Genomic DNA, 12,449 nt, shown 5'->3' on the forward strand with positions numbered 1-12,449 from the left:
TCATGAATATTTGCCTGAGGTTTTATACCACATTTTTAAATGGCTTTATTGAGATACAATTCATATACCATGCAATTCACCCATTTAAAGCATACAATCCAATGTATTTTAGTAAATTCACAGTTATGTGTAACCATGACCACAGTCAATTTTAGAACATTTCATCTCCTCAAAAACCCCCATGTATCCTTTAGCAGTTCCCCTCCCATCTGCCCATGCCCTCTAGCCCTAAGAAACTGAAACTAGTTCTTTGAAAATTTAGTACTTTGAAACAAAACTTTGAAAGTTTGGTACTGCTTTCTGTCTCTAACCATTTGCCTCTTCTGAATACTTCATATAAATCAAATTTTATAATATGTGGTCTTTTGTGGCTGATTTCTTTCACTTAGCTTAATGTTTTCAAAGTTTATTCATGTTGTGGTATGTATCAGTACTTCATTCCTCTTTATGATTGAATGATATTCTGTTGTTATGGATATACCACATTTTGTTTACCTGCTCATCAGTTGATGGACTGGCTTGCTTTAACCATTTTGGCTATTACAAATAGTGCTGCTATGAATATTCATGTCTAAGTTTTTGTGTGAACCTATGTTTTCATTTCTCTTTGATATATACCTAGGAGTGGAATTGCTGGATCATGTGGTAATTCTACATTTAATTGCTTGAGGAGCTGCCAGACTGTTTTCCAAAGCAGTTGCACCATTTTTCATGTTTGTTAGCAGTTTATGAAGGTTCTGATTTGTCCACATGTTCACCAACACTTAGTATTATCTGTCTTTTGATTCTAGCCATTCTAGTGGGTGTGAATGGCATCTCCTTATCATTTTGATTTGCATTTCCCTGATAAATAATGAGGTCAGACATCTTTTCATGTGCTTATGTATATATTTGGAGAAATATCTATTCAGGTCCTTTGGCTATTTCTAAGTTGGGTTGTCTTTATTATGGATTCATAAGAATTCTTTATCTATTCTAAATACAAATCCTGTAACATCTTAATGTTTTCGAGGTTTATTCATGTTGTAGTATGTATCAGTACATCCTTGTCAAAATCAGTTGACCATAGACTCATCACTTTATTTCTGGACTTTCACATTGATTCCATTTACCCATATGTCTATCCTTATGCTAATATGTTGCTGTCTTGATTACTGCTGCTTTGTAGTAAGCTTTGGGATTTAGATCTCTTGTAATCCTGTATGAATTTTAGGATCAGTTTGGCAATTGCTGAAAAGAAACCAGTTAGAATTTTGATAGGGGTATCACTGAATCTGTAGATCAGTGTGTGGGGTATTGCCATCCTAACAATATTAAGTCTCCAATCCATGAACATGGGATGTTTTCCTATTGATTTAGGTCCTCTGATTTCTTTCAGCCTGTTTTGTAGTTTTCAGAGTATAAGTTTGAACTTCTTTTGTTAAATTTATTTCTAAGTATTTTATTATTATTGATGCCATTGTAAATGGAATTGTTAGTTTCACTTTATATTGTTCATCGCAAATGTAAAGAAATCCAAATTAATTTTGTACGTTGATCCTGTATCCTGCAACCTTGCTGAGCTTGTTTATTAATTCTAATAGTTTTTTTTTAAGTGAATTCCTTAGTGTTTTCTATGTACAAAATCATGTCATCTGCAAATAGAGATAGTTTTGCTTCTTCCTTTCCAATCTGGATGCCTTTCATTTCATTTTCTTGTGTATCTGTCCTGGCAAGAATTTCCAGTACAATGTTGAAAAGAAGTGGTGAGAGCAAACATCCTTCTTGTTTCTGATCCTTGGTGGAATGCATCCAGGCTTTCACTATTAAGTATGATGTTAGCTGTGGGTTTTTGTGTATGCTCTTTATCTGGTTGAAGAAGTTCTCTTTTATTTCATTTGTTAAGTGTTTTTATGATTATTAGTTATGTGATTCTGGAAAGGTCTTTAACCTCTCTGAGCCTTTGCTTGAAAAACCTGTAAACACAGCTGTTAACAAGAATACTGTGAAGGAAGAAGGGTGACAATGCCGGGAAGGGCTTAGCTGAGTGACTGACCAATAGTAACAGAGTGAGGTGGGTAAGAGGGCAAGCTCTACAGACTTGACTGCAAGGGTTTGAATCCTGGTTCCAAACCCTAATAAGTGTGTGATCATGATGAGTTACATCATCTCTTTGTGCCTAATTAACTTATCTTCAGACTAGAGATAAAATTAGGAACTCACCCAACAGGAATACTGAAATAAATAAATGAGTAGATATACATAAAACACATAGAAAACCCTATATAACTATTAACTGTGATTATGAAGTTAAGACAGTGTTAAGCAAGGATTAACAGAATATGTATGTATACGGGGTGGGTGGGGGTCAGGAAAGAAGGACCATCTGGTGTAGAGGTCTTCTTTGGGCTTGTCCTGGGAGTGCAGGGTGCTGAGAGTCAAATGAAAGCACAAAGTCCAATGTCCCAGTGTTACTCTGAGGCTCAAATACTGGCAAACAGATGCAGGTGTCAGGTCTGTAGGGGCCAAGGGTAGGGCTCGAGATTGAAGACAGAGCCAAGAGTTTAGAGCTGGACTGGATGGACTTGCAGGCAAGAGTTGGGGGACTGTGCCTCAGTTCTGTGGGCCACCAGGTCTGTGGTACATGGGTGAGTTAGGCCAATTTGAGGGGCTGGGGCAATTTAGGCAAATATTATGGTATGACAGAAGTCAACAATCAAGTTCTAGTCCTTCCCGTGCTTTATAATGAAAGATGGGTCCAGGCAAGAGGGGGTCATTGTTTCACAAACAGTGCGGCCAGATCTGTGAATTACAACTTTTATTGGATTTCAACTCTTCCCATTTGTAAGATGGTCAACTTTTCAAAACATGTCCCCATCTACTAGTTCACTGGTTACTCCCAACATCTCTTTTCTACAGGTGAGGACATCGCTGCACAAAGAGGTCAAATGTTACCAACATTATATAGTGACTAAAGACAGAACTAAATTATAGTCTGGGTCCCTGACCCCTAGCGGGCCACACAGCTGAATGTATAACCTTCAGCCACCAGAGTCACCGTGGAGCATTGGTAGGTGCTTGTGGGCTCTATCTAATAACATTCACAATCTAATCTTGACACAGATACCTTTTCCAATCCTGCAGAACCTCGGAGAAAGAAATTCCATTCAGCATCAGTTAAGCTTCCTTGCTGACGCATGATCTCAACACAGAGCATAAAGCTGTAGACGAGTTTATGTTGTTCAAAAAGTCCTCTCGAGACATTGACATAAGCCGTTAGGAGAGTCTGTTCTAGTAGAATTTCCATGCGCTGCTGTAGATCATCTGTCCTCACAGAGGTTTCGATTGTTGTATTGAACAACTGTGAAAGAGAACTCTATCAGTGTCTCTGAGTTAATTCAATTTCATGGAGGAAAAAATATCCCTGCTCCTCACCCTGACTGCCCCAAACTCAGTGAGTAAATAGCAGCACAGGTGGTGAATACTGTACCATGAAAAAGTCCAGAATTCATCCCAAATTGACACATTTATATGTAATACTTATTTTGTGCACTCCTCTTTCTCTCCCCATTTTCCAGAAATGGACCAGTGCCAAATTCTTGACTATTGAAAAGGCATAATATTGACTTTGGACAGAAAATGCAAAATAAAGGTGAGCTGGCAAAACGAGTTTCTCATATCCTCAACTCACATTTGATAATCACTTTGGATGAGAGGTGTAAGGACTAGGTAAGGTCATGCCCTCTTCTTGGCATTTTCCTAAGATAATTCTTAGGGTGTGGGAAGAATGTGTAAGAATTTTCTTTGAAATTTAAGAGGAACCAGCTTTAAAGAAGACTTCCACCCTGCTTCCCACCTGGAAATTTTGGGAACAGGCCTCCTCCCCAAAAGGTGACTCACATTACAAGGATATCAGGAAGGCAGCAGAGATGGTGGCATGGAAGGCTCAGGTGAGAGGGACAGAGGCAGCCCCACCCATTTCCTGCCACTTCCAAGTAGCACAAGGGCAGGGGGAGGGGAGATTCAGAAATTCCCAAGGGTCTTGAGCTGTGTGACAAATCTGAGCAGAGCCTGAACTCAGGGGCTTGCCTGCAAGTCATGGCCAAGGGGATCTTGCAGCAGAGACTGGGGTCTCATGAGGGATGAGAGGACCATCCTTATGGCTTCGGCCTTGAGGATCCACAGCACAAGGGGCAAAGGTGCCAGGTGAGGAAGGGCTGCCCAATTCATTGGTCACCTTGAGAGGGATCGAGATGCATTGCTCATGGCGAGATCAGACAGATTGAAGCAGATTGGACACTGGAGACCAACTGAGGGCCAAGGCAGATCAAGGTCAAGAACCGTGCTTCACAAGCCCCTAAAAATGCTGCACTGTCCTTGTGCAGGCCTCCTTGTACCACCCCCAACTCATTCTGCTAACAGGGTGGAGCACAAGGGGAAAGGATCTGACTGTCTGTCTCCTCACCCAAAGATAGGCCTCCATTCCCTAAAATTAAAAGGGCTTGGAGGAAGCATTCACTTATTCTAGAGAACTGGGAAAGCCTTGTTAATTCTCTGGAAAGTTTGGTCAACAAAGAATAATGGAGTTGTTACTTTAATACACTTAGAAGCAAAGAGTTTTCTTTAAGAACCTGACAAGAGGCAGAGAGTTTAAAGTCCAGTGAAGACCTCGTAAGTTCGGTGCCAAAATAAAACATGGCGAATCTTGACACACTCTAAATAACTTTAGTGTGAAATGGAATTATGGATGGGTTTGGTAGAGGATGTCCTGGTCAGGGCTGTCACCTACAATTGTGTTTTGGGTTTCTAGTTTCCCTTCCAAATAGCAAAACTCCAGTGTTTTGATGATTCATCCTATAACCCTTTTTCTGTTGGCTCAAGATATTTTCAGGGCATCTTCATTTTTAATTCCTGAAGGAGATTTTTAAAACCTTGAAAAGCATGAATTCCAAAACACCCAGGATGAGAAAAGTGTTATCAAAGTCATTTAGATAGAATTAAAGGATTTACTAATCTTTACCTTGCTTGTTTTAATACCCACCAACTAAAGGAAGAGGCGTGAGAACGGCAACCCCTGCCTTGAGGAACTGAGCTGTGACCCGAGTAGAAATGGCTTCTAAAGGCTGCCACAGCAGATGCACTTCTTGTTGGAAGAGAGCCCAGGTGTGCCTACACAACATGCCTCTCATTTCTCTCAATTCTTCATTTCCGTTCTCTCCTGCAGCTCCTATTGCTGCCAGCCCCCTGACCACCAAACAAGACATCTAGAGGAAAAACCAAGCTTGGTCTAGTATATAAAAATTGTTTGAATATTTCAACAGCCATTTTTAATGGAGGGATGCAAACAGCCTCTTCACTCATGAGACACTCATGATGTGTCATATGGTGCTAAGCGCCACGGGGGGAAGCAGGGTTGGGTGAGACTTCCTTCCTGCCTTCTGGGAGGTCAGACTTCAGCAGGAGAGAAGAGCCCACCACCCCAAGCAGAGTGGTGGAAGTTCCACATGAGGCATTCACAGGTGTTGGAGAAAGACTGCTGCAAATTGTTCGCTACTCCTTCCATGGAGAAGTGGAGCCTAAATCCCCTCCTCTCGAATCTGGGCTAGCTTTAGTGACTCCATTGACCAAGAGACTATAGCACAAGTGGTGCTGCCTGACATCCAAAGCTAGGTCAGAAGAGGCCTTGTAGCTTCTACCTTGGCTTCTTAGAACATTTGCTTTTGGGAGCTGCCCTCTTGGGGCAGCCCTGTTGTGAGCACCCAAACCACATGGAGAGGTGACTGTAGGAGTTGATATCCCAGCCACGTAAGTGACCATTTTGGACATCCAGCCCCAGAAGACTGCAGCCTTATCCACAGGCTTCACTTAATGAGAAGGTGGCACTTAATCTGGGAGGGAGGGCATTCTAAACAGAGAGGGTCATAAACACAGAAGCATCTGGGGAGTCCAGGGAATGTGAATGGATCCATTTGGCTGCTGGCAGAGGACTAGTGGGAAATGTGGCTCTAGAGACAGAACAGGGACAGGTTGGATGTGGCTTTGGAACCTGAACTGTGTTTGATGGGCAATGTCTGTGAAAATCCATTTTGGATTCCCAGAGTACAGAGCAGTGTTTTAAAAACATGAGGCCTGGGCTGGCCTGGCCTCCGGAGTGAGAGCCAGCACTGGCTAGAGGTATAAGGGCATGTAGCAGGAAGTAAAGATGTGTGGCAGGGAAAGAGGATCTATTTACAATTATTACTGTTTTCTACTGTGAGTGGTGTGTATGGCGACGCCTTTGAATTGTATTATGGGTGTGAGCACATAATGATTAAAGAAGCCAGAGTGAGCTAAACTGCTCTGCACAGAAAAGGGAACAATACAGACAAGAGGGGAATGGGAGCTGCTAGATGGGAAACAGCCAGAGAGGCCGTGTGGGGGATGGGCTGAGAGAAACTCCGGAGGTGAACAGAGGGGACCCCTGTGGATGCTTGACACATTTTGCTGTGTGATGAGTGATGCAAACTCTCTGTCTCCCCTGGAAATCTTCGGGTAAACTGACATTGCTTGCCAAAGTTTTGTGACATTGAATTTGCTTTTGGGAGATACTAGAATGCTGCCTAAAAGAGGATGAGAGCGGGGAGATCTTCAAGATGGCAGAGGAGTAAGACGTGGAGATCACCTTCCTCCCCACAAATACATCAGAAATACATCTACATGTGGAACATCTCCTACAGAATACCTACTGAACGCTGGCAGAAGACCTCAGACTTCCCAAAAGGTGAGAAACTCCCCATGTACCTGGGTAGGACAAAAGAAAAAATAGAGACAAAAGAATAGGGATGGGACCTGCACCTCGGGGAGGGAGCTGTGAAGGAGGAAAAGTTTCCACACACTAGGAAGACCCTTCATTGGCGGAGACGGGGAGTATGCAGGGGTGAAGATTCGGAGTCACGGAGGAGAGCACAGCAACAGGGGTGCAGAGGGAAAAGCGGAGAATATTCCTGCACAGAGGATCAGTGCCAACCAGCACTCACCAGCCTGAGAGGCTTGTCTGCTCACTGGGATGGGTGGGGGCTGGGAGGCTCTGGCTTCAGAGTTCAGATCCCAGGGAGAGGACTGGGATTGGCTGCGTGAACACTGCCTGCAGGGAGCTTGTGCACCACAGCTAGCTAGGAGGGAGTCCGGGAAAAAGTCCGGACCTGCCTAAGAGGCAAAAGACCATTGTTTCTGGGTGTGCAAGGAGAGGGGATTTGGAGCACTGCCTAAATGAGCTCCAGAGACGGGCGCAAGCTGCGGCTATCAGTGTGGACCCCAGAGACGGGCATGAAACACTAAGGCTGCTGCTACAGCCACCAAGAAGCCTGTGTGCAAACACAGGTCACTATCCACACCTACCCTCCCGGGAGCCTGTGCAGGCCGCCACTGCCAGGGTCCCATGATGCAGGGACAACTCCCCCAGGCGGACACATGGCATGCCTCAGGCTGTTGTAACGTCATGCCAGCTGCTGCCGCCACAGGCTCGCATCGCATCCCATACCCCTCCCTCCCCCCAGCCTGAGTGAGCCAGAGCCCCCTAATCAGCTACTCCTTTAACCCCGTCCTGTCTGGGCAGGGAACAGATGCCCTCAGGCGACCTACACGCAGAGGCAGGGCCAAATCCAAAGCTGAACCCCAGGAGCTGTGAGAACAAAGAAGAGAAAGGGAAATCTCTCCCAGCAGCCTCAGGAGCCACGGATTAAATCTCCACAATCAACTTGATGTACTCTGCATCTCTGGAATACCTGAATAGACAATGAATCATCCCAAATTGAGGTGGTGGAATTTGGGAGCAACTGTAGACTTGGGGTTTTCTTTCTGCAACAATTTCTTTCTGGTTTTATGTTTATTTTAGTTTAGTATTTAGAGTTTATTATCATTGGTAGGTTTGTTTACTGATTTGGTTGCTCTCTTCTATTTATATATATATATATATATATATATATTTCCTTTTTCTCTTTTTGTGAGTGTGTATGTATATGCTTCTTTGTGTGATTTTGCCTGTTTAGCTTTGCTTTTACCATTTGTCCTAGGGTTCTGTCTGTCCGTTTTGTTTTTTAGTATAGTTTTTAGTGCTTGTTATCACTGGTGGATTCGTTTTTTGGTTTGGTTGCTCTCTTCTTTCATTCTTTTTCTTTTTACTTTTTTTATTTTTAATAATTTTTAAAAATTTTATTTTTAATTTTAATAACTTTATTTTATTTTATTTTTTCTTTCTTTCTTTTTGTCTCCCATTTCTTCTGGCCGTGTGGCTGACAGGGTCTTGGTGCTCCAGAGACCTCCCGGTTCCACATAATATCAAATGGTGAAAGCTCTCCCAGAGATCACCATCTCAAGGCTGAGACCCAGCTCCACTCAACGACCAGCAAGCTACAGTGCAGGAAACCCTATGCCAAACAACTAGCAAGACAGGAACACAACCCCACCCATTAGCAGAAAAAACAAGATTGAGCCTCATCCACCAGAACACAGGCACCAATACCCTCCACCAGGAAGCCTACACAACCCACTGAACCAACATTAGCCACTGGTGGCAGACACCATAAACAACGGGAACTACGAACATGCTGCCTGCAAAAAGGAGACGCCCCCCCCAAACACAGTAAGTTAAGCAAAATCAGAATTTAGAGAAACACACAGCAGATGAAGGAGCAAGGTAAAAACCCACCAGACCAAACAAATGAAGAGGAAAGAGGCAGTCTACCTAAAAAAGAATTCAGAGTAATGATAGTAAAGATGATCCAAAATCTTGGAAATAGAATGGAGAAAATACAAGAAATGTTTAACAAGGACCTAGAAGAACTAAAGAGCAAACAAACAATGATGAACAACACAATAGGTTAAATGAAAAATCCTCTAGAAGGAATCAATAGCAGAATAACTAAGGCAGAAGAACAGATAAATGACCTGGAAGATAAAATAGTGGAAATAACTAGCACAGAGCAGAATAAAGAAAAAAGAATGAAAAGAATTGAGGACAGTCTTAGAGACCTTTGGGGCAACATTAAACATAGAAACATTCGAATTATAGGGGTCTTAGAAGAAGAAGAGAAAAAGAAAGGGACTGAGAAAATATTTGAAGAGATTATAGTTGAAAACTTCCCTAATATGGGAAAAGAAATAGTCAATCAAGTCCACAAAGCACAGAGAGTTCCATACAGGATAAATCCAAGGAGAAACATGCCAAGACACATATTAATCAAACTATCAAAAATTAAGTACGAAGAAAAAATATTAAAAGCAGCAAGGGAAAAACAAATAACATACAAGGTTATTAACAGCTGATCTTTCAGCAGAAAGTCTGCAAGTCAGAAGGGAGTGGCAGGACATATTTAAAATGATGAAAGGGAAAAACCTACAACCAAGATTACTCTACCCAGCAAGGATCTCATTCAGATCTGATGGAGAAATTAAAACCTTTACAGACAAGCAAAAGGTAAGACAATTCAGCACCACCAAACCAGTTTTACAACAAATGTTAAAGAAACTTCTCTAGGCAGGAAACACAAGAGAAGGAAAAGACCTACAATAACAAACCCAGAACAATTAAGAAAATGGTAATAGGAACATACATATCGATAATTACCTTAAATGTAAATGGATTAAATGCTCCCACCAAAAGACATAGACTGGCTAAATGGATACAAAAACAAGACCTGTATATATGCTGTCTACAAGAGGCCCACTTCAGATCTCAGGACACATACAGACTGAAAGTGAGGGAATGGAAAAAGATATTCCATGCAAAGGGAACTCAAAAGAGAGCTGGAGTAGCACTTCTCATATCAGGAAAAATAGACTTTAAAATAAAGACTATTACAAGAGACAGAGAAGAACACTACATAATGATCAAGGGATTGATCCAAGAAGAATACATAACAATTGTAAATATTTATGCACCCAACATAGGAGAACCTCAATACATAGGCCAAATGTTAACAGCCATAAAAGGGTAAATCGACAGTAACACAATCATAGCAGGGGACTTTAACACACCACTTTCACCAATGGACAGATCATCCAAAATGAAAATAAATAAGGAAACACAAGCTTTAAATGATACATTGAACAAGATGGACTTAATTGATATTTATAGGACATTCCATCCAAAAACAACAGAATACACTTTCTTCTCAAGTGCTCATGGAACATTCTCCAGGATAGATCATATCTTGGGTCACAAAGCAAGCCTTGGTAAATTTAAGAAAATTGAAAGCGTATCGAGTACCTTGTTTGACCATAATGCTATGAGACTAGATATCAATTACTGGAAAAAATCTGTAAAGAATACAAACACATGGAAGCTAAACAATACACTACTTAATAACCAAGAGATCACTGAAGAAATTAAAGAGGAAATCAAAAAATACCTAAAAACAAATGACAATGAAAACACAACGACCTAAAACCTATGGGATGCAGCAAAAGCAGTTCTAAGAGGGAAGTCTGTAGCAATACAAGCCTAGTTCAAGAAACAAGAAACATCTCAAATAAACAACCTAACCTTACACCCAAAGCAATTAGAGAAAGAGGAACAAAAAATCTCCCAAAGTTAGCAGAAGCAAAGAAACCATAAAGATCAGATCAGAAATAAATGAAAAAGAAATGAAGGAAACAATAGCAAAGATCAATAAAATTAAAAGCTGGTTCTTTGAAAACATAAGCAAACTTGATAAACCATTAACCAGAATCATCAAGAAAAAAAGGGAGAAGACTCAAAACAACAGAATTAGAAATGAAAAAGGAGAAGTAACAACTGACACTGCAGAAATACCAAGGATCATGAGAGATTACTACAAGCAACTATATGCCATAAAATGGACATCCTGGAAGAAATGGACAAATTCTTAGAAAAGCACAACCTTCCAAGACTGAACCAGGAAGAAATAGAAAATATAAACAAACCAATCACAAGCACTGAAATTGAGATTGTGGTAAAAAATCTTCCAACAAGCAAAAGCCCAGGACCAGATGGCTTCACAGGCGAATTCTATCAAATATTTAGAGAAAAGGTAACACCTATCCTTCTCAAACTCTTTCAAAATATAGCAGAGGAAGGAACACTCCCAAACTCATTCTACAAGGCCACCATCACCCTGATACTAAACCCAGACGAAGATGTCACAAAGAAAGAAAACTACAGGCCAATATCACTGATGAACATAGACGTAAAAGTCCTCAACAAAATACTAGCAAACAGAATCCAACAGCACACTAAAAGGGTCATACACCTTGATCAAGTGGGGTTTATCCCAGGAATGCAAGGATTCTTCAATATATGCAAATCAATCAGTGTGATACACCATATTAACAAATTGAAGGAGAAAAACCATATGATCATCTCAATAGATGCAGAAGAAGCTTTCAACAAAATTCAACACCAATTTATTATTAAAACCCTGCAGAAAGTAGGCATAGAGGGAACTTACGTCAACATAATAAAGGCCATATGTGACAAACCCACAGACAACATCATTCTCAATGTGAAAAACTGAAATGATTTCCTCTAAGATCAGGAACAAGACAAGGGTGTACACTCTCACCACTATGATTCAACATAGTTTTGGAAGTTTTAGCCATGGAAATCAGAGAAGAAAAAGAAATAAAAGGAATCCAAACCAGAAAAGAAGAAGTAAAGCTGTCACTGTTTGCAGTTGACATGATACTATACATAGAGAATCCTAAAGATGCGACCAGAAAACTACTAGAGCTAATCAATGCATTTGGTAAAGTAGCAGGATACAAAATTAATGCACAGAAATCTCTTGCATTCCTATACACTAATGATGAAAAATCTGAAGAGAAATTAAGGAAATACTCCCATTTACCATTGCAACAAAAAGAATAAAATACCTACGAATAAACCTACCTAAGGAGACAAAAGACCTGTATGCAGAAAACTGTAAGACACTGAGGAAAGAAATTCAAGATGATACCAAAGATGGAGAGATATACCATATTCTTGGATTGTAAGAATCAACATTGTGAAAATGACTATACTACCAAAAGCAATGTACAGATTCAATGCAATCCCTATCAAATTACCACTGGCATTTTTCACAGAACTAGAACAAAAAATTTCACAATTTGTATGGAAACACAAAAGACCCCAAATAGCCAAAGCAATCTTGAGAAAGAAAAATGGAGCTGGAGGAATCAGGCTCCTGGACTTCAGACTATACTACAAAGTTACAGTAATCAAGACAGTATGGTACTGGCACAAAAACAGAAATATGGATCAATGGAACAGGATAGAAAGCCCAGAGATAAACCCACACACATATCACCTTATTTTTGATAAAGGAGGCAAGAATATACATTGGAGAAAAGACAGCCTCTTCAATAAGTGGTGCTGGGAAAACTGGATAGCTACATGTAAAAGAATGAAATTAGACATTCCATAACACCATACACAAAAATAAACTCAAAATGGATTAAGGACCTAAATGTAA

At 40.8% G+C, this 12,449-nt stretch overlaps 1 protein-coding gene across 1 annotated transcript in view; it reads right to left on the reverse strand.

Annotated features, from left to right (window-relative positions):
- DNAH6 (dynein axonemal heavy chain 6) overlaps positions 1 to 12,449 on the reverse strand; it is a 291,757-nt gene that overhangs the window by 64,870 nt on the left and 214,438 nt on the right. Inside the window, 1 exon segment of the mRNA XM_030837528.2 lies at positions 3,107 to 3,340. Coding sequence (XP_030693388.2) covers positions 3,107 to 3,340 — 234 coding nt within the window.

This window comes from Globicephala melas, chromosome 12, assembly GCF_963455315.2.
Source record: "Globicephala melas chromosome 12, mGloMel1.2, whole genome shotgun sequence".
Taxonomy (NCBI): Eukaryota; Metazoa; Chordata; class Mammalia; order Artiodactyla; family Delphinidae; genus Globicephala; species Globicephala melas.